Below are 23,328 nucleotides of genomic sequence, written 5' to 3' on the forward strand. Positions count from 1 at the left end.
TTACTTAAGCTTCATTCACAACTTTTGATGTGAAACTGTTGAAGCCCAAATGCAAACAGGTAGATCGCTGATACACAAGAGTAGCAGTGGCAGTATAGCAGAATAGGTTTTAACGGTCTGTGTCCATTTCAATGGCACGAAAAGTGTCATGACGAGAATAAATAGGGCCCAAAAAGTCATCTCAGTGTGCACACCCCAAAATCGACACAGAAAATTCCAAAATCTCAAAATGTGACTTTTTAACTGCGGAAAGAATAAACAGAACAGCGAAACAACACAAGAGTGAGTCTACACAAGGGAGACTTTTCATTAACTGTCCATAATCCCAAAGAGAAGGATGGAAAACAAGGGTTTTGAATTACACAGGTTAACAGTTTTGTTAACCCACAGGAACTTGCTTGTTAATTGCTAAAGGATGCTTTCACTTGGAAATGATAGACCTCATCTAATCAAATCTTTTGGAAAATAACTGTAAATTTGTCTTAAGACAGCATACTTTCACAGAAAGATTTACATCTCATAGGTCAAATGAAATTAGAATTTCTACCAACCTGCAAAAAAGCAATTTGAATGGGGCAAATTAAATAACAGATGTTTATTCTGAAGAAAAAAAAAAGACACATGATTCGGAATTTGATAAAAGCTGTCACTGGACAACTTTTAATTGAAAACAAGGTTCTAATTTGAAATTAACTGGTAGGTTGTTTTCCTACATCCATTAACAGAAAGAATCCGAGTCAAATGACTGCAAAATGAGTTTCCATCTAGCTTTGACACTAGTTTAACATCACAAGAACTGCTTCACTGTAATATTTTAAAAGCCATGCCAGGATCTAGGCCATCAGCATCTCTGACAAAGAAATTTTCTGCAACACCAGCATAATGGGTTTTTAACGTCCTCACTGAATGCCATTAGAAGACTGGGTATCCTATCCGACTCCCACACAGCACTGAACTCAACATGCAGAGCGACTTAACCCTTCCTGCTTCCCCTTCCAGCCAGGGCACACCAGCCAGTCATGGAGGGACAGGCCACAGGGCCACCACCTCACCTGAGTGGCTGGGCTTTGCTGTGAATCAACAAATATTAAACCTCTGCTTTAATAACCGGCACTGGAATGGGGCCAGTCCAAACTGAAATGTACTCCTAAGTACAAAATACACACTGATTTAAAGACCTCATGTGAATGCAAGAATGTAAAAGATCTCATTAATATTCTTCTATGTTGATTTCATGCTGATGTGACACTTTTCAATCTGTTGGATTAAATAAAATTTATTACAATTAGTTTCACCTGTTCTTTTTTAGTGGCGACTAGGATATTTAAAATTACGTACGTGGACAATATTACCGAGCAATGCTGCCTTAACTTGTTAGTACTAACTCCTTTGGTGATTTGAAAAATTAAACGGCAAAGTAAACCCTGGCAGAATTTACACAGTTGTGCCAATCTGTGAAAATCAGCTCACATCTTTCACATGAGTACTGGTGTATGTAAACAACAGAATCTAAACAATGGAACATTTCCACTAAATGGTTTTATGGTATATTCTGGGACATGAATTGTTTTGCTGTGTTTGTTTTCATTTACACAGGTTGTACTGATTAGGGATCTATAATGCAGGATCATCTCTAATCCCAAAACAGAGAATTTAAGACTGTTACGCTCTTACATACAATGGTCTTTTGCAGACCATATTCAAGATGCACTATTAAAATACCAAATTTTAGATCAGCACCTCTAGATTAGGTTTCTCATGAAACCTACACTTCTGTTATAGAATCTTAATTTCATCCCATAAAAGAATTTTGACCGTTTTGGGGGCACCTGGGTGGCTCAGTCGGTTAAGCATATGACTCTTGATTTCAACTCAGGTTAAGATCTCACAGTTTGTGGGATCAAGCCCCATGTCAGGCTCTGCACTCTCAGCACTGAGCCTACTTGGGATTCTCTCTCCCCCTCCCCACCCGTCCCCTGCTCAATCTCTTCAAAATAAACAATCATTAAAAAGAAAAGGAAGAAATCTGACTGTTTAGTATTTAATGATCACTGAACTCTCTTAAGGAGTGAACAATGAGCAAACACATTTTACTGAGATCACTTATTTTTTTCATCTCTGTCCATTATTTTACTTGCTTGTTTTTCTAATGTCTTTGAGATAAAGAATACTAACCAAGGTTTCATTCTATCTTCTCTAAAAGAACCCTGTTGAAGATAGGTCAAGGATTCCACATACAGGTCAAGGTGTTTAAAGACACTTAACTCCCCAAAATTTCCAGACAGAAACATCAGAATATTTAGTAAGTCAGTACATCAGGAGTTTCTGTTTCAAACCGTGCGATTTCTCATCATGGAGCATTTTCCTATTTATTCTTTTGCAAATAGGTCCCATAACAGATCTAACACAAGCCAAACTTAGCAGAATAGTAAGCAGCACTAAGTACATCTTCAATTTATTTGTAACACACTGCCATTTAAGCTGAAACTAAGCACAGGGATGTGTGTGAAGCCAAAAGACACCAAAGCAACCCTCTGATGTTCTCACTCTGTTCTGGCTTCGATTTTCATGTCCCCCACACCTTCCACCTACTTCTCCAATTCCTCCAAGTCTTTCATCCCTCAAGGGAAAGCACTAAACGAATGAAATAACTTGTGACAAAATAACTCGTAAGAAAGGTGGTGTTAATAAGCAAAAATAGTATCTGCAAGTGAAAGGCTCTCGTGGAGGGAAAACTCCTTGCCGCCTTTTACCACTGGACAGTCTCTTCCTTTGGCATTTTAAAATGCCATGCAAAAACTGGGATTCCCAAATCCCCTTGGGGGCAAGCAACTTAAGAAACCTTTGTGACAAAAACAGGAAGAGTGAAGGAACGGAAGACTAGTGCTTTAGTGTCTTCACACTTCTGGCAATACGCCGGGCATCTCTTAAAGTTCTAGCTTAAATGGAAAGATTGTAAAAATACTTTGAAGTATTTTACTACCACTAAATATTTTCACAGTATTAAAACCCTGAAGCATACAGCTGACTGTGGCAGAAATTTAAGATAGCATAGATATTTGCACAATTTTCAAAAGCCTTTAAATTCTTGTGCACATTTAACATCCAAAAGGAATGTCCTCATCAAAGGGGAAGAATATCAGATAAAGTGCCTCTGCGGTAGACTGAAAAACGAACCCAGTATTTTGCAGCTGCACCCAACAAGAGGTGCAGACTATTTTCCTAACTGTTGCATCACCTTGCTCAGCCAATAGAATGGGAGAAGTGAGAAGGTAGGAGTCTGAGCCTAGGCCAGGAGATCCAGCTACTTCGCTCCTTGAGCTCTAGGGACCCTGACGTCCAGGCTAGGCTGCTGACGGAGGACAGACACAGGGCTTAGAGGCCCACGTCCCCCGCCAACATCCAGCCAACTCCCACGAGTCCCGCCACCCAGCTGACCAGCAACTGACCCGACAGGAGCAAGCCCAGCTGAAACTGGCGAAGGGCACACACCCAGGGGAGGTACGGCCCAAATTGCCAACCGACTGAACAGTGACCTAAATAAACAGTGGCCGTTGAAAGCCACCAAATTTTAGGGTGATCTGTTTCCCAACGAAAGGCAAAGTAACACGATTCTCTATAATTCTTTTCACAATAGTAGTATCAGGCCACCTATAATAAAAGCTCCAATTCAGCTTTGCACGTGTCTGTACCTACTCCATCACGTCTTCTGTCTCCCTCACCAAATCTAACTGAACTTGGCCATTGTCTCCTCATTTCTGCGACTCTCACCTGTTCCCAGGTGCCAAATGTGCCCCCTCTGAACACATCTCCACCCGAATACGCAGAGAAAACTTCCACAAAGGTTTTCGGACCTTCCTTTCATCATCCTAAGGAGTTATTTATAAATGAGAAAAACAAAATTAACTGACCATGGATGAAAAGTTTATAGGATTAGACGCCCAGGGGACAAAAGGAGACAAAGAACAAGCAAGAGTTTTTAGAAATTTGTTATTTAGATGCAGCCACTTGAGTGTGAAAAATATTTTTAGTTTCTGCATAATGTGTTCTCCTTAAAATAGCCTCATCATTGGATTTCCCTTAATTCAACTAGGCTTTAAAAGAAGGGTTTGCTTATAAGAGCACCCCATCAACAGAAACAACCGAAGATTTACAATACAAATAGCTTTTTTAAAGGTTGCAACTACAGGGGCGCAATTTAATCCAGGAAACGGACAGTTTCAAAGACTCTGGATCTCTAGAACTACTTACACGAAGCTTTAGGAAATTCACTGATAGTGAGTGATACTAACAAAAATAGAGTCTACTAATCTGACAGCCTTCTCAAAAGTTCAGAATTTTGCCACATGATGTACGATGTAAATGGATATTCGTCTTTTACACTTAGAACAGAAGCATTTTTCAGTTCAGAGCATAACAGGCAATAGCACCACTATGCAGCCCAAGAAAATGGCAACGCCCCGCCCGGTATTCTGTGCCTGGAAAGCCACTGAGCCGAAGATTTCCAGTTCTAGGCTGTGGTGCTCCATCTGACATATGAACTTGCTTCTGCAGAGAACACAACATCAACAAAAGGAAAGTGCGCTGCTAATGAAGCTTTTGTTACGGCTGTTGTTCTAATTCCCTCATTTTTTAGCTGCTTCAGAGGTGTGGAAAACGAGGGCAGTTTTAAGTGCATTAAAAGGACAGGCAGGCCTGAGGCACACACAGCACTTCAGCTGGATACAGAGACGAAATTCTAATTGGGAACAGAGAACAAATTTAAAAGGTCTTTCCCAGTCATAGTTACTTAGATATGGGTTTGCTTTTGATACTCTGTCAAAGTCTAATTCAATTTCAAACTACTCATCCATCAAGAATTTGCTGGGTGTCTACCATGGGCCAGGTGCAGTTCTAGACGCCAGCCATTCAGGGCCAGAGTCCCCACCTAGGCTCACAAGGCTGGCGCTGTGAAAGAAAAATGACTAACGCAGATTTTTTTTTTTTTTAATATGTTAAAATCAGGGGCGCCTGGGTGGCGCAGTCGGTTAAGCGTCCGACTTCAGCCAGGTCACGATCTCGCGGTCCGGGAGTTCGAGCCCCGCGTCGGGCTCTGGGCTGATGGCTCGGAGCCTGGAGCCTGTTTCCGATTCTGTGTCTCCCTCTCTCTCTGCCCCTCCCCCGTTCATGCTCTGTCTCTCTCTGTCCCAAAAATAAACAAACATTGGAAAAAAAAAATTAATATGTTAAAATCATATTAGCTTTGAAACGGACAGTTTCAAAGACTCTGTGAATCTCTAGAATTACTTATACGAAGCTCTAGGAAATTCACTGAGAGCGATACAGATCCTACGAATCTGACAGCCTTCTCAGAAGTTCAATATTTTGCCACATAATGTATGATGTGTATGGATGTACGTTAAAAAAAAATCATGAACTTCAAATTATAAAACTTGATGTTCTTTAGACGTGATGATCCTCAGTTTGACTTCTTTCTAAAAATCAACAGCGCTGAGCTAATTAAAGCCAAACACAGGTATTATTCACGTTCATGCTTTCCTAATCAGCTTTCATCTTCTACATGAGGTTAACACGCTTGTAAGCAAAAATATTTCCTTAAAAAAAAGTTTGTTTAGATCTAGCCTTTAAAAGCAACTCATTTCCATTCGGAGGCTTCAACCAACAAACTAACTTGGTATTTACATAGCAAATTCATCTTTTTTTCATTAAAAATGTAAACACCTTCAGCTGAGCAACAGATCAAAAGAACACCATTATGTGACAAACATTTACTGCGTTTATCAAAAGATGAACATCACTGAATAAGTATTTACTAAATACCAGCCGTGTGCCAAGCACTGTCATGAGAGAAATAAGAATGTCTGAGACTGCCTGATGTCAAGCAGCGTTAGGAGTGAAGGGGCCAAGAGAAATAGTAAGAACTAAAAGCAAATAGATTTTAGAGAATCTTTTAACTAAGAATTTACGGTGGGACTGCTTTAACGTATTTTAAAGTTAATCTAACTTTAAAGTCATTTTCCAAAGAGCAGTTCTTGCTTTCAACAGAAAGTCTTCAACTCATGATAAAGAAAACACTGCTTCATGAAAGACTCCAAAATCACGGTTTACAAAATCTCATCTCCAGAGGTTTTAAAAAAAAAAAAAAAAATACTGACTAGAAGTGATATGACTATCAACGCCCGTAAATCAGAGATCAGAACATTTTGCCACATATACATGGATTCCACCTGTCGCTGTAAAGTTGTTTAATGCTCCCTTTACAAGGGCAGGAGAAGAGCAACACTTTTATTATGAGAGGAGCAACCTTTAACAGTTAAGAATTATTTTTCAATTTTTTTCTCTTGTACGGAATAAGGGACTATTAACAAAACTAAAAATGGTTTATTAAGTCTCAAATGCTCTGATCTTTAAGTCCATTTATACAAAAATCCAGCCTGTTAGGGAAGTTACCTTTATGATTAGAAGCCTGAGTTTCCTGACAGATTATTTACCTTAATAAATAAAGGCATACTAGCTGAGCAAAGAGGGTTTCCATGGTAAACGGGCGCCAGGGAAGATCAGATCCTGGCCTAGAGGGCTGCTAACTTAAAAATAGATACCGTGTGTATTATGTGTCGTAATTATTTTATCACAATCGTCCTGCACGCTTACACGGGGAGACAGGGCTCTGCCGATACAGGTGTGTGGAGAACTGCACACGACTGGATCACCGGGAAATCATCTTGAATGACAGACTGTCTTGAACCATTTTAAGCACACATGCAAGTACTGTATGTAGCACAGCAGTTACTGTTTGTGCACCGTAAAGGCTGATCTACCTCATTTAGAAAACAGAAAGGAAACCTACTGGGTCAATAACAGACACGCATTAGACTTAAGTGCCATGAAGTGTATACAAAAATAGGTTCAGGCTGCTGAGCGTTTTTGAAATGCTGGTCACTTCCACCGTCCCCGCGATCCTCGTCATCGTCACAGGTCCTCCTTCAGAACTGGTGAGGGCCTGGCAGCCCCAGAAAACTCTAGAACAGAGGGACGTAAAACCAGCGGTCCAAGGCCATGGAGGTTCAGCTCCTCGTAAGCCTCCTGGTATTAGAAGCAAATCGCTGTCTCTGAAGACAGAATATACAGTTTTCAACAGATTCTCAAAAGTTTCTGTGACGCCAAAAATATCACGAACCATTGTTTTGGAAGTCTAGAAACAGGCAGTAGAAGAAAAGCTTTCACTCAACCTTATGACTATCATTATTAAGATGCTACAATCAGCTTGTTTGTTGAGCAAACAAGGGCTACACAGGGCCACGTCAGCCACTGTGCTCAGGAGAGGCCTTGAGGCCCGAGATAAACAATACCCTGAGTCGTAACACAGGAACATACAGAGAGTGCTACTGGAACAAAGAAATGGAGACTACCGGTTTCAAGAGAGGCAACAATGGCTTATTAGGGCCAACCTAACCGAAACTTAATGAGTGCCTCTTCTATGAATCTTGTGGTTAAAGATTTAGCATCTACCCACACAAGAAGCTGCCAATTCAGAGGAAAAGGACAGATAATAACATTCCCACTAGAGTGATACTTACAATAACGTAAAATAGAAAAAAAAGTAGAAAAGAAGAAAAATGGGTTCCACAGGAGGGAGAAGGCTTGTCATGAAAGATTTATTACGCAGACGGTTAATAAGTCAAGGCGTCACCCAAAGGCAGGGAGCTAGGAAACCATGGGGCAGAGAAGGCGGGGAGGGCCGGGCTCCAGGTGCCTCAAGCACCGGGGCTGGGAGCGGAGAAGCAGAGCAAAGCAGGAGAGGGAGGAAGTCTCTGAGGGCGCAAGAGCCTACGAGGCCAAAAAAGCTTGGGCTTTATGTAAAGGAGACCCTAACTGGTCTTAAGAAAGATCCGATGAGAGATCGAACACCTCTGCTTCGAGAATCAGCCGTGTGACCATTAATCCCTCAAAGTGCCACACTTCAAACACTTCTATTACAGCACTTAATTAAAAAAAAAAAAAAAAGAAACGCAGAGAAGATTTCAAAATTCAACAGCATGAGGTCAGTGTGTACCATAATCCCCACCCCCGTCATATCTTTAGAATTTAATACAGACACTACGTGAACACGGCATATTACCGTCTAATTTTACTCACAAATTATTATGACGATCTAGGGAGACAACTTATGAAAAGAGCTCACGATAGGGCTGGTTCACACTGAACTTTCAATAAATGTGACCTATAATTATACACGGACGATGATAAAAAAGAAAAGGCTCCCCGGTGATAAAAAGATAATATTGGTTGGGAGTGGCTGGGTGGCTCCGTTGGTTAAGCATCTGACCCTTGATTTTGGCTCAGGCCATGATCTCATGGTTCGTGCTGCCAGCGCGGAGCCTGCTTGGGACTCTCTCTCTCCCTCTCTCTCTACTCCTGCCCTGTTCACGCTCTCTCTCAAAATAAAGGAGAAAACTGGTTAAATTACCACAAACTAGAAAGAAATCTTAAGAAACCAGGTAAGCTGCTGGGTAACTTCTATCACAAAAGAAAAAAATTAAGCTGACATTAAAAAGACTACCTCTCGTACCTTCCTCAGCATAGTGATTCTCAAGAGAGAAAAACCACCAACAATTCTGAAGAATCCCTTCCGACAACAGGTCGGCTCACTCAGCCGTGGAGGCCCAGGGACGCAACGGGTGTGACAGGCCATCAGACACCCTGAGGAGACCCGGTGCGGTTCACCGAAAGGCAGTTGCGCTGGGAAGAGCGGCCCGTGAAGTACGAGCGTGAGTAGCGTCCTGGCCCTCCTCTCACGGCTGTTACCCTGGGTCACAGCCGACTCAAGCGGTACAGGCAGGTGCCCCGACGAGCCATCTTCCCAGGTCCATCTATTCCTAGTAACAAAGACCCGAAAAGGCCGTGCTTCCTGGCATTACGCCTTGGGCAGCACGCACTGTTCTAACAACGTGGCTTGATTTCTTAAAGCCTAAGTGCCATAAAGGTGACTGCAAAGTAACGGTGCACAACGCAGATAATAAAATCTTAACAAAGCCAGCCTCTGAATTAAAATAATCCACAAAGTCAAAACAGGAACTAAATGGTTAAAAAAAAATACAACAATGGAAACACACCTAAAGTTTTAAAATCTATTCAATTTTCCCAATTGGGCAAGGCAGGCCATATGGAAAAAAACCCAGGCCAGATATTAACTGAGCCTTAAATCTCTATACACAGAGGCCACTCCATCAGGTTATCAACACTCAACTCTTAAACAACTCTTAGAACATAAAAATGGTGCCTTGTCAAGAGGGCTGAGGAAGAGAACAAGTTCGCTGGCTTTCCTGCCACAAACCAGATGGCCGGTGAGGACAGACGCTGAAGCCAAGATCTCAAGGAGGCCAAGGCCAGAGAACAGGGATTCAGCGGGGGGCCGTGTGGACTGCAACTTAAGCGATTCAGGGGGTTAAAGTGGTTTTAAAGGCTAGACAGGACCCTAACAGCCATCTAAGACACTGTTTTGATGAGAAAGTGTTCCAGTTAACATGCTGTACAGTTTGGTCCAGCAGCACCTTTATTTACGAGAATGCTGTACCTTCACAACTGCACGCACAGATGAGACAGCCGTCCATCTCCACTAGATGACAAAACTCACTACTGGTCTCGGCATAATTCCCCCACTGCTCAGCACTTCATCGAAATAATCTTAAATTGCTTAAATGCCACCCCATGTAATGCTAAAATCCTGTTCTCTTCAATGTGCTAAAGACTAATATGCCCTCTGGAGAAGAAATGACGTAAGAAGACTGCTCGATTCAATACATCTTCAAGACCAAGCCTCCAATCTGGGATTCAAGCCTCCAGCCTGGCTCAGCCCAACCCAGTCCAGAATCCCATTCAAGCAGTAGTTTTCAAATGGGTTCTATTAGAGCATCTCCAGATCGCTCTACAAAGAGCAAGAGGCAGTAAGATGTGGTGTTGGGAGACGCAGGCCCCCACCCTCGTTGTCGCCCTTAGTACCCAAGTGGTCTTAGACAAGTTACTTAGCTCCTCTGTGAACATTCCCTCATCAATAACACAGGATAAAAGTATCTATTTGGTAGTTGTACCAAGAAAATTAATATATAAATTAATATAAGAAAAAATATAAATTAACATGAGAAAATTAATATAAAAATTAAATTAGAACAGCACCTGGTGGTAACAGTAAGTGTCTGTGGTTTATTATACTGATGCCCTTTATTATCATCATCATAATCACGGAAAGCACAGAGCTAGAGAGACCCTATTTTAGGTTGTTTCTACTCTATCCCGTCCAGGTTCTGGCCCTTACGCACCTTTCAGGATTCTATGGAGGCACGGCAGAACTTCACCACATTCTGCCTCACAACATACCATCCGGATCCCAGCCCAGCTCCTCCCCCAACCACTATTCAGTCAACTTGTTAAATACCATACTAGTAACTAAAGAAAAGCCGATCCTGTTTTCTCTTAAAACAAAAAGAGTTTCCTTAGGATTTCTAATTAGATTCTGTTTTCACCTTAACATCCTCCAGTTTCAGAGGAGGATCCCGTCCCCAGGCGAAATTACCATGCCCTCCCTGCCTTGACTCAGATTCACACACACACAAAAGGGCAGATTATCATAACCTCATTTCTGCCAAGGCCTGATTTTCAATCTCACTGTGGCTCAGAAATCAGTTTTTCTCTTCAACTTTCCTGGGAAGAGAACAAAATGTAAGAACAGGACAGCGGCTGCGGCCACATAAGGCAGGAGATGCCAACACAAAAGCCCACTTCACCAGCTAATCTGTGAACTCCTTGATGGGGCCTCCCCCAGTGTCTGTGCAAGTTCCTACTGCCAGGAGTTCCAGGTCCAGCTCCAGCAGAGGTAGAAGGGTCCTACCACAGCAGACCACACTCCTAATGGCGACACAGCTGTCAGCCGCTCTTACAGATTCTTTGGTCATAACCCTGGAGGCCACTGACATTCTACATTCTATTTTCTGCCATGACAACAGGCCCTAGGGAAAAACACAGGTCCCTGCCATGTATAGAAGACATCCTACTTGAAGCTGGGAAAAGGTTTTCTTTTAAACTTGAGTAATTAAGGGGCGCCTGGGTGGCTCAGTCGGTTAAGCGTCCGACTTCGGCTCAGGTCGTGATCTCGCAGTCCGTGAGTTCGAGCCCCGCGTCAGGCTCTGTGCTGACCACTCGGAGCCTGGAGCCTGTTTCAGATTCTGTGTCTCCCTCTCTCTGACCCTCCCCCGTTCATGCTCTGTCTCTCTCTGTCTCAAAAATAAAAACGTTAAAAAAAAATTTTTTTTAACTTGAGTAATTAAGATAATAACTAAAATATTCCGAGTTCTGCCAAACCAGATAGAAACCCCAAAAACATTTTCCCTCTCACTGAGGTCAACAATAAGGTTAGCCTGGATTGGAAGTCCCTTCTGGTCCCACTGCACAAACGCATTCATCCCGTGTCCCCTAACTGAGGAAGTCCAGGAGCCAGTCCCCGGATGGGCACTACAGGAACCATGCAATACCACTCCCCCATGATGAGAATGTAGCCATGTTCTCTTAAGAAAAATGTTGTCCCTATTCCCCCTCCCATTTTTCATGAATGGCGATTTATCTCATTGCACCAGCTGTACTTCCATATTAATTCTTCCCAAGTCTTTCCATCGACATGTAAATTTCAATTCTGAAACCACAACTGGGATTCTAAGAGCAACACAGCATTAGTAAGTTTAGAAATTCAGTCTTATCTTAATGAAAAACATGGTCTCCCCAAGTAGAAGTGGAAGGGGGAAACACTCTTACTGGGTTGCATAATTCTAACAGTGAAACACTGAACCAAAGTACTCCAGACTGAAGGGAAAACATACTTAAAGGCATCCCAATTACGATACATACGTGAGGGGAACAGACTTAACTACCTACCTACAATTAAAAAAAAAAAAAAAAAATCTTTCGGCCAAGCATTTTTCTAGACATTACTTTAGTTTCCAAACTAACAAAAAGCTGCACCTCTTTACAGATGCTCAAGTAATAATTAACTTGGATGCATCCGCCTGGGCCAAGAACACTAAGCTGAATTTATAATTTATTCCATAAATCTGCAAGAGGGCTTCTCCAGATTTATTCTGCTCAACTCTGAAAGCTTACCAGGCACATATCTGCAGTGAGAATGGGGGACAAATCAAAACCTAAATGTGAAATTGCACATGCTTCAGAGATCCTCCACTAACATTTCTGTTCAATCTGCTTTATCACTTTCTCTGTAGATTTTTAAGGAGATTGGGCGGGGGGGGGGGGGCATAAATCTTAATTAGAACCCTGGAGACTGGCTCTCTAACCAGACCCATTTCCCAAATAATTTTTCACGTAACCTTCCAAACCTGGAACGGACGAGCTATCACGTGGGCATGAATGTGTCAGAACAGTTCACCAACACCCAGAGGCCTCTCCAGGAAAAGCATGTGATTTGGTGAGAGATTATCAGATGAGTCAAGTGACAATTACCCCCACACTGCAATTACATGTTACCTCCCTGAAAAGCCAATTAGCAAAGTATGTATAAAATGCAGAGCTCACAGGACCGTACATTTGGCTACATATTTTAGGTAGTTCATAGAATTTCTAGTTAAAAAAAAAAAACAAACTAAAAACTACTTTTCAGGGCATGTTTCACATTTAAGCAGACTTTTTAAAGAAAAGGATCATAAAAATAGTAAGAGCGAAATTCAGATTGCGGATTTATGTTCTCTGTTGTATGAAAAGACTACAAATGATACACATATGTGGCGATGCTGAAATAGGTAAAATGCCACAAAAATTTATTATTCCAACAACATTACAGTTTCAAGTTAAGTCAAAGGCAGGAGGCGAACAATGAAGCGGGCAGATTGTTGGTCCTGCGCAGGCCCTTATCAGCTAGTCCGGTGTGACAAGAAGAGAAAGTAACAGCACAGCAGAAACAGGCGATGAACAGTGTCTGAAGTTCTAGAAAGGTGCTATTAAACCTGACCTGAGCCAGGCCTTCTCCAGCTCACACTGAGTGTTATTAGGGTCGTGTCCTATGGAGTCCCCACCTGTGTTCCTGAACTGCCCCTACTTTTCTTTTTCGGACAGGCACCGCTCCACACTTCTCGACCCGCACTGGGAATTAGACAAACCCCAAATAAAGAACATACCTGATTTAAGAATTTCTACTGCACAAAACATACTGACTTTTCCTGAAGGAATTCTACACTGCGATACCAAATGTCTTGCCAGGAATCTCTAAAATAAGTTGGGCCGATAATTCTACTGCCAAATCACATCTCGTAATGTACACCAGGCCAACGTGTGGTAATGTGTAAATACTATTATATCACTTTGATTCATTTCCAAAAAACACAGAAACATTAATCTACTATACATGAAACATTTTCTTCTGTAAAGCCAAGGACTACAGAACAGATGACTGATAGATTTCCAACTTTTCTCTCACTTTCAAATCTCAGTAGTTACACAGATGCACAAAGTTTCTTATATACTTCCCAACCCCAATGCCCACAGTCCCAATTCATCCCCTGGCCCCCCACTAAGTTACCACCAGAAAAGTCTAGCACTGCCATTCAGCTTTGAAAACTACTCGATTTCAGAACCCTGCCTTGTTTGGTTGGTGGTTTCCTTTTTTCTCCCTTGGTAGTAAGAATATCCCAATGTCTTAACTTTATAAGCAAAAAAAAAAAAAAAAAAAAAAAAAAAAAAAAAATTACTAGTTTCTAAATGAGTCTTTAAAAAGCAACAAAAATACTCTTTTCACTTGAAAGAAAAACCCAAAAGGCAGTGCTCATATAATTTAAGCCTTCAGGGAATGTAAATTAAGACTTGGGTTCTATTTTCTGTCTCAACTTTAACTTGTAACAATTTTTTATAGCTTTTCAGAAGCTATTTTAGAAAAGGAAAAAGAGAAAGGGTCAGGAATAATTGTCCTTAGGAAAACGCGCAAACATATTCGTTGTTTTGGGTGAAGTTCTTAAAATGTGGGTACTCTTCCAAGTTGACACAATGTACCTGAACATTCGAATTAATATTGGAGTACGGCAGGATATACACGTATATATCTATAGATACAAGAGGAGGGACTAGAATAGCATAACCAACAGGAGTCAGTCAACTGTTATTTAACAATCGGGCTCTAGTGGCCATCTTGCATCCCCAGGGGAGTGTGCACGTCATCTCGGCTGGTCCGCCCCAGACCCCCTGAGCGCCAACGCTTGTCCCGACCCCAACGCCGTGTGCTCCATTTCTGCTCCGACAAGATGAAAGAAACTCTCCGGAAGCAGGAGAAAACGCCACACCCCAAGCACGCGTGCGCAGTGGTGGGGAGGGACCGGCTGCCCGAAAAGGCAGGCGGTGGGTTCACAGCCGGGCTACCGCAGCTGATAGAAACCTCAGTTCTCCTTAGAGGAGCCAGGGGTACACAAGATCCCTGGCGGGGAAGAGGGGAGTATGTTCACAACCAAGGCGCCACGATCCGCTTCCACAGCGCTCAAGTGCAGGCATCCGGGCAGCGAACACTCGCCGGGTCCCAGACCAAGCAGCCGACAGAAACGCTACCCAGGATCTTAAACCAACGCGGTGCGGATGGTCTGACTAGTTCAAGACCACAGGCCGAAGCCAACTGCATTGAGGCAACTTGTGAGGTAGACAGACCTTGACGATGTTGCGCGGTGGGGGGGGGGGGTTCTATTTTATATTATGACTGCTTTTTAAAATGTTGCTCATGGGTCTGACAAAACCTAGATCTCTAATATTTTTAAGCCCCCAGCCCCTTGGACACCGCAGCTCTTTTCCATTTTTGCTTAGACACAATTCATTCTGTGCAGCTAATTAAGCTGAAGAAGACTGAGAATAAAGTTTGAAACAAGGTTAATAGAGTTCTTTGCTCAGTATATGGTTTCAGTTTTTATTTCATTGACACTGATTTGCACACAGAAAGCAAAGTTGTTTCTAGAGAACTAATCACGGCATGTGGCTGGTAATCTCTGATGAAATTGGATTAAAGATTCTAAATGGCGGCATGATGTAAAAATAAAAACAGAAATCTGGTATTTTATCCTTTAATTATACCGGAATTAAAAAATAAATTAAAATTTTTCGAAAATCTAGAAACTAACAAAAAATTTCAAAATTAAAAAATTAAAATCTGGGGGCGCCTGGGTGGCGCAGTCGGTTAAGCGTCCGACTTCAGCCAGGTCACGATCTCGCGGTCCGTGGGTTCGAGCCCCGCGTCAGGCTCTGGGCTGATGGCTCGGAGCCTGGAGCCTGTTTCCGATTCTGTGTCTCCCTCTCTCTCTGCCCCTCCCCCGTTCATGCTCTGTCTCTCTCTGTCCCAAAAATAAATAAACATTGAAAAAAAAAAATTTAAAAAAAAAAAAAAAAAAATTAAAATCTGGCATTTTAGAGGAATGGATACACCCAACACATGCTAATGGTCTACAACTCATTACAAAAAGAATCCCTTGAATAAACAAAAGTACATTAAAAATATGATGGCTTCTAAAATAACTTTTTCTAGGATAATAATTATGTTTCTTATATTAGATGTAGGCATGCTTAGTGGGGTGGGTATTAAATAATTTACTTGTAGCATTTTAAAGATTAACTTAAAATTTCAGTGTAATAAGAAAAACATCTTTTTTTAGAATGGATATATTCATAAAGGACATATCAATGAGATCAACAAACGAACTGAACTCCCATCTATGGCAGTTCATCTAACCTTGTGATTACCCAGGTTCCTTCTATTTCCACTACCGTTCTCAGGAAGCAGGACATTCATTCATTTTAATGTGACACTCATCAAAATAATCATTCGTTTGCTCGTTCGTTGTCTTCACATTTAATGAGCAGCTTCTATATGCCTAGTACTTCTTGCTAGGGCTGAGGACAGAAAATGCATGAGCTAAATAAAAGCCTGTCCTGAAAGGTGGTTTTTGGCTGAATTATGTCCCCTAAAATTCATGCACTGAAGCCCTAACACCCAGTACTTCAGAATGTGACCGACTTGGAAATAAATAGAGGCCATTAGGGTGATCCCTAATCCAGTATGACTAATGTCCTTATAAAAAGACAATAGGCCACAGACATACACAGAGAAGATGGTGAAGACACAGGGAGAAAACAGCCATCTACAAGCCAAGGAGAAAGGACTCAGAAAAAAACCTACCATTGCCAACACCTCCAACCTCGACTTCTAGACTCCAGAATTGTGAAAACATCAATGTCTGTGGCTGAAACCACCCAGTCTGTGTCCTTTGCTACGCTGGCCCTTGGCAAACTAATACAAAGGCTCACACTCCATCAGGGGAGACTGACATCAAACTGTAATATCCGAGAAGAGCAGCTAAATTAGAGATATGCACAAAGTGCAAAGCAACAGACCGTAGCATCAGTCGGCCGTCCCGGATGTTCTGGTTTTAAGCTCTTATTCCAAGTGAAAGGGTATGCTAACAAAGCCTCCTTACCATTTCGAAGACATTAACAGACTAACACACGCTCGGCAGCCTTCCCATGTTATTTCACTTTATCCTCACATAAATCTTGCAGCCTTTTTGAGCGTCCCCATCATATAGATGAAGTCAGTTCTGATAAGATAATTAACTTGTCCAAGATCACCCAATTAACAACTCAAAGAGCCAAGTCCCTACAATTCAACATTGTACTTCCCTACGTCTGTCTGCCTCTCAAACAAACCTTGGAAGAGGTACTAAGGAAAGCAGACCACATGGCGGAAGCTTTAGCAGTGTGTTCTCTCTGTGCACTGCACAATTCTGCAGGTGTGCAATCATCTCTGAAAAGCATGCTAGACAGTGGGCGGTGGCGGTTCTAAGTGTGCAAAAAGACTAGCTTGAACAGCTCTGGAACAGTTTCTCAAAGTTACAGCAAAACCACAGTGATGCTTCTGATAATGCAGAGCACACACTTAAAGATCAGGATCAACGGTAATGATTCCAACTTTCTCCCGTTTCCTTACTCATTGTACACCACGTCATTCAAGTTCCTTCGGTTCCATACTCACGACTTACTACACACAGGGTTGCTTCTAAGAGGGCAAAAAGCATGCACGTGCACTTCTGTGTGGAGCCCTGACAGAGGCCAACAGGGAACTGTACAGGAGCCAGCGCAGGGCAGATCATTACTTTGGGACAAATGGGAGGGGAGATCAAACCAGAAGAGTAATAATGTATTTACCTGTCTCTTCGTCTATTTTGAAAACACCAACACCAGAACCATCTCTTATGGAATAGCGGATCTCCCCGTCTCTTCCTGTGTCCTCATCGTGAGCAGATACTGTCATTACTGAGGAACCAATAGGGACATCTTCTTTCACTACCCCCTTCTCCACAAAGCTGGAAAACACTGGTGGGTGTAAGTTCTCGTTCACATCAATGACCTCAACTTCAACATAGCAAGTGGAAGACAGAGAAACCGGCTTCCCTTTGTCTTTGGCCCTCACGGTGAGATTATACACTTGCTTCTTCTCAAAGTCCAAATGCTGGACAATTCTGACTGCTCCGCTGAGTTTATCCACATCAAAGTGTCCTTCTCCGTGGTCCAGCAGACTGTATCTCACTTGGCTAGACTGACCTAAATCGGGATCGTAGGCCTCCAACCACATGATTATGGTTCCTTCTGGAAGGTCTTCGCGAACTTTCACATGGTAATTAGGTGGAATGAACCTAGGTGGGTTGTCATTAACATCCTCTAATGATACTTTCAAAAGAACAGTGGAAAGCAACTGAGGTTCTTCTCTGGCTTGATCCCTGGCTTCAATCTTTAAGTAATGCACATGCTGTACTTCGCGATCCAAAGGGGACACAATTTTAACAACTCCAGTCACGCTGTCAATGGAGAATTTATCTGTGTCTGTGAGAATAGAGTAGGTCACATGTCCATTCGGCCCTAAATCTTTATCTGTGGCTTCAACCTGGATGATTTCACTATCTACCTCTTTGTCTTCGCTCACTTCAACAAAGTAGCTCTCCTGTAAAAACTCCGGGGGATTATCATTGGCATCCAGAACTCTGATGTCTACAAGACGCCAAGCGGCCTTCTGTGGTATACCAAGGTCAGATGCTGTAATGTTCAGGGTGTACTTGTCTGTTGTTTCACGGTCAAGCGGAGATAAAATCTTTAGCATTCCAGTTTCCATGTCAATTACAAAGCAACTATCCTCATTTCCTCCAGAAATGGCATAGACCAGTTTTCCATTGAAGCCAGTGTCCAGGTCAGTAGCATTCATGAAAATTATGCTGGCACCCACTGGATGGCTTTCCTTTACCTCAACACCAGCGGGCAGAGTACTTCTGAACTGTGGCGCGTGCGCATTGACAGAGTGGGAATCAAAGAAAATGTCCTCGACCTCTCCCTGACTGTGTAACTTATTTGCCTGCAGGAGTTTCTCCGCCAGCATTTTGGCGACGCCCGTCTCTTCGCACTGCAAGTGTACTGGCTTGCGACTAGCAGCCACAGTCATGTTGATGTATAACGGTGTGGCAAAATTCTCTCCATCTGTGGCCGTGATTCTCAGGCTGTGAAATGACACCTTGGTCCCTAAGCCATCCAGTAGCGACTGCTTTAGGGACAACACCCCAGAGCTGGGGTTTAGGCTGAACAAATCTAGTTCGTTTCCAGCTTCAATCTGGTATCGGACCAACTGAAGTTCGTCAGCATCGATCGCAGAAACAGTAGTTATTTGCTCCCCCACACCTAGATCCCTGGGGATAGTTCCTTCACAATTGATTTTCTCAAACAAGGGTGTGTTGTCATTCAAGTTATTGAGGGTCACCGTGGTGAGGACTTCAACTTCCCGGCGGTATGGCAAGCCCCAGTCTGACGCTCGAATCCTCAGAGTATAAACCCGAGGCATCAGCTCATAGTCCAGGTTTTCTGAAGTACTCACGGCACCAGTGAAATGGTTAATGACGAAGGGCACGTGGTTTAAATTGGCAATACTGTAAGTCACATAGCCGTTCTCCCCCTCATCGGGGTCCACGGCACTCACGCTCAGGACCGTCGTACCAACGGGCACGTTCTCATCGAAAGATGCTTTGTAAGCAGTCTGGGTAAACTCAGGGGGATTGCTGTTCGCACCTAAGACTTTAACCAACACTCTGGTCGAGGCTCTTCTGTCACTTGTTGTTACTTCAAGTTCAAAATGGGATGCCTGCTGTCTTTTAACTGGCTCCAAAATGGAAATGAGACCAGTGTTGGGATTTAAACTGAATTTAGCTTTCCCAGGGGTACTTTTGAAAACATACCTCAAATGAGAATAACTAGGCGTGGCTTTCACCATGACCACAGGGGTATTGGAAGGAGCAAACTCACCGATTTCTGCTCTATACACATCCTTTTCAAACTTGACTGGCCCAGCTTTGAACTGCGGAGAAGTCACATGAATTACTTTCACAGAAGAGAACCGGGGAGGGGTTCCTTTATCTTTAGCCTGTAGCGTCAGATTGTAGCCAAAAGGATGACTGTCCCAATCAATGCCACCAACTGCCTTGACTTTATATTCTTTACTCCCTGGAGAGGACCTCACTGTTCTAAACTGTTGAAGGAGGTCACCTGCCACAATGCTTAAAGAAGCTATTTCCCCATTGGGCCCCTGATCACAGTCGTCCACCGTTACGATTGCATATGTTGGGTCCTTGTCCAGTTCTGATGGAGACAGCGTCACCGCCGTGATCACAGGAGCACATCCGTTGGCCTGTTCCACGTGAACCGTCAGCTTAGCCATGCTGCTGATACCACTGCTACCATACAGTTTCATCCCACGGTCCACAGCAAGAATCTCCATCTCATAGAGCTTGGTCTCTGCGTAATCGAGCCTACCAGTTAAAACTATGGCACCGCTGGTCGGGTGAATAGCGAACACATCTGTTCGATCTTTGAAACTGTAGTAAAACTCTCCGTTGGTTCCTATGTCTGCATCTGTGGCGCTGACTCTGGCAATACTGGTCCTTATGGCTGTGTTTTCAGGTAACGAAACACTGTACGAGGTGGGGGAGAACAGCGGTCTCAAGTCGTTTGTATCCAGCACTTGCACCCTGACCTTGGCTCGGGCTTCAGCATTAGTATTTTTTTCAACTGCTTTGACTATCAATGTGTAATGGTCTTTTACTTCCCTATTAAGAATAGCTGTATTTCCTCCTTTGGTCCTTATTCTTAAAAAGCAAAAGTCTCCAAGGACATACTCTTCAGCTTTGAAAAGGTTTTCGTTGTCCCCGGAGATAATTCTGTACCTTAACTCCCACAGTGGATTTGTAAGGTAAATACCCATCTTTACAGGATGGCCCACGTAGGTTTTAGCTGCAGAGTTTTCGTGCACCGTGACATTGTACTGGAAGTGTGTAAACTGGAGAGGACTCTGCTCAGGGGTCTGGCTTCCGTCGCCGTCTCCAAAATGCTGGAGGAGCAGGAGCAGGAGCAAGGCCACAGGTCTCCCCATCGCTTAACCCTCAGGAATCTAAAACACAGGAAAGAAAGAAGAATCATGACCTCGAAGAAATAAACAAGGCGGCCTAAACTTGTTTCGGGAGTTTTAGACTTTGCATTTTAGTGAAGTATTGCACATATGTATGAAATACAAATATGTACAATAGTTTTTAGGTTTTTTTCCGTTGTCCAAGTATCAATACCTCTAACATGTCTAGAATTACTAAGGAACAATCTTTTTCTTGTACTTTGAGGACTCAAGAATCATAAGGAGCTTCAGATCAAAGACTCCCGCCAGATACATGTAACACCGAAGTTGAATTGTTCTACTTGATTCTTCAAGGCAAATGGAACCTACTGTGACAAAGGGAGATAACGAACATTGTCTAGGTTTACTTATACACAACAGATGAAATGCCCAAAAGCTCACAAATTTCATGCTGCCACAGTATCCCAAGCACAGGAAGCTTTGAAGAACTGATTCAGAACAAGATCCAACCTGAAAGGTGGTTTCATAGGACCTCCCATAATGACATTCTATAACCTCATCTCAAAAGTGATCCAGAAATTATTTCTTTCTAGGAATAATTTAGTTGACTCCCTCCAAAACGTAAGGGTTTACTGTCTCATTCAGCATTATGTAACTATTTAAAAGTATTAAAATACTTATAAAATCATTATATCATTTTTAGGGACGCCTGGGTGGCGCAGTCGGTTAAGCGTCCGACTTCAGCCAGGTCACGATCTCACGGTCCGTGAGTTCGAGCCCCGCGTCGGGCTCTGGGCTGATGGCTCAGAGCCTAGAGCCTGGAGCCTGTTTCCGATTCTGTGTCTCCCTCTCTCTCTGCCCCTCCCCCGTTCATGCCCTGTCTCTCTCTGTCCCAAAAATAAATAAAAAACGTTGAAAAAAAAATTTTTTTAATAAAATCATTATATCATTTTGATACTGAGGTCACTTCTAAACCAACGTGAGTCAAAAAGAGTCCATTTACAAATGGGAAACCAGCAGCCTGATGTCAAACAGCAAAGCGAATCTTACCCACCACATCAATATTTTATCACCACTGCAGTCAACAACCAGTGTTCACAACCAAACACAAGACACACACACACACACAGCTAAAGCATCCAGGCTGACACACAGAGAGGGCCCCATGAACACAGCAAGGTGGTCGGCCCCGCGGAGAAGGTCAGAGGGGAAACGGGAAGGCAAGGGGGCATTTGAGAAAGGGTTCCCTTTAGCAAGCGGAAGGTAGGCAGTCCTCCGGGCTGGCCTTCCGGATGAGCAAGACAATTATTTTCAGACCCACCGTTCCTCTAAATGCCAACAAATTCACCTTGCAAATCAATGGAGCCTCACAAAACACCCCAGCACTCTCCCGAGAGGACAGCACTGCACCCTCAAACAAGTGCTCCCAGAACGGGAGCCCCACCCAAAGGCGAAAGCAGCAGCAGACTGGAGGGCTGGTTGAAGGGCCGGCGGGAATTCGCAAGGCAGCATTAGTTCACAGTATCTTCACCGCACCCCGTCAGTCATTTCATCAGGGAAAAGAGAAAAGCCCTCCTTCACACAAGGCTTAACGGATGCTCAATCACATTCCAGGCGGGCCCCCTGACATGTGCCTTCGCTATCATGCCATCTCCTCAGCGATAAAGTCAGGAGACCATAGAGACTTCCAGCCTCCCGGAGAACGATGATCACTTCAAAATAAGAAAACAGTTTCCTCACAAAACAATCTCTTCATGTGGTCAACAGTCCTAATATTCAGGGAAATCTGAAAGATATAACGATGCAGGGACGTTCCCTAAACCAAGGAAAACTTCAGTTCAACCTACAGGTATGGGGAGCCTAGTTCAGGACAGACTGTGGAGGGTACGTGAACCAAAGACTATTTCCAGATCCTGAGGCATTTACGAACTAAGAACAATAGAGAGAAAGAGAAGATGCTTTCAGTAACACTTAAAAAGCTCTTGTGAAAGAAGCAAGCACAGTGTTTCATCCCAGAAGACTTGTTACTGCTATCCACTTTACAACAAAGTATTATGCCGGGACTCTATTGTAAACAATTAAAATATTATTACTTAATTCTCCATATAAAGTATTATGCAGCCACTAAAAAGAATAAGCCGCCACTCTGAATGTTGGTACATAGAGACGTCCAGATATGTTAAATGGAAAAATTAAACTGATCCCATGTATGTGTGTAAAAAAAAGCGGGGGTGGGGGGGGATGAATTGTGTACACAGTATATGAATATGCTGAAAAATGGACAGAAACATTCTGGATCAAAAAAAAAAAATCAACTGTCAACAGTAGTAATTTGTGGAGAACAGGCAGCTAGGTGAAGGTTCATGCTTTATTTCCACGACTCTAGCTGAATATTTTAGCACAGGTGCAGGCCATCTGTTCCACTCACTCACTCCCTTCATCAATTATTTGACTTCATTCAACGAATATTTAATGCTATGTGCTAGGAATCGTTCTAGATGCTGGGGATACAAAAGTGAGCCAAAGCAGCAACAAATCCTCATGGAAGACATATTTCCTGGTGAGAAACAAGCAAAGAGTGTATCCCATGCTTATGATGAGGCACTAAAAAGAAAAATAAAGAAGGGCAGGAGACTGTGGTCCGGAACCTGAAGGGAAAGACAGAACTAAATTCAAAAGGCCCAAGGGGCACCCGGGCGGCTCAGTGGGTTAAGCGTCCGACTCTTGATTTCCGTTCAGGTCATGATCTGAAGCTTCGTGGGTTCCAGCCCCATATTGGGGTCTCTGCTGTGAGCATAGAGCCTGCTTTGGATCCTCGTTCTTGTTCTCTCTCTGCCTCTCCCCCCTACTTTCTCTAAAATAAATAC

At 43.0% G+C, this 23,328-nt stretch overlaps 1 protein-coding gene across 3 annotated transcripts in view; it reads right to left on the reverse strand.

Annotated features, from left to right (window-relative positions):
- FAT1 (FAT atypical cadherin 1) overlaps nt 1-23,328 on the reverse strand; it is a 133,528-nt gene that overhangs the window by 98,161 nt on the left and 12,039 nt on the right. For all 3 annotated transcript variants that reach the window (XM_030312170.2, XM_032592824.1, XM_032592825.1), the window contains exon 2: nt 17,227-20,503. In XM_030312170.2, coding sequence (XP_030168030.1) covers nt 17,227-20,485 — 3,259 coding nt within the window. In that variant the 5' untranslated portion in view covers nt 20,486-20,503. The remainder of the gene's footprint in view (nt 1-17,226; nt 20,504-23,328) is intronic.

This window comes from Lynx canadensis, chromosome B1, assembly GCF_007474595.2.
Source record: "Lynx canadensis isolate LIC74 chromosome B1, mLynCan4.pri.v2, whole genome shotgun sequence".
NCBI lineage: Eukaryota > Metazoa > Chordata > Mammalia > Carnivora > Felidae > Lynx > Lynx canadensis.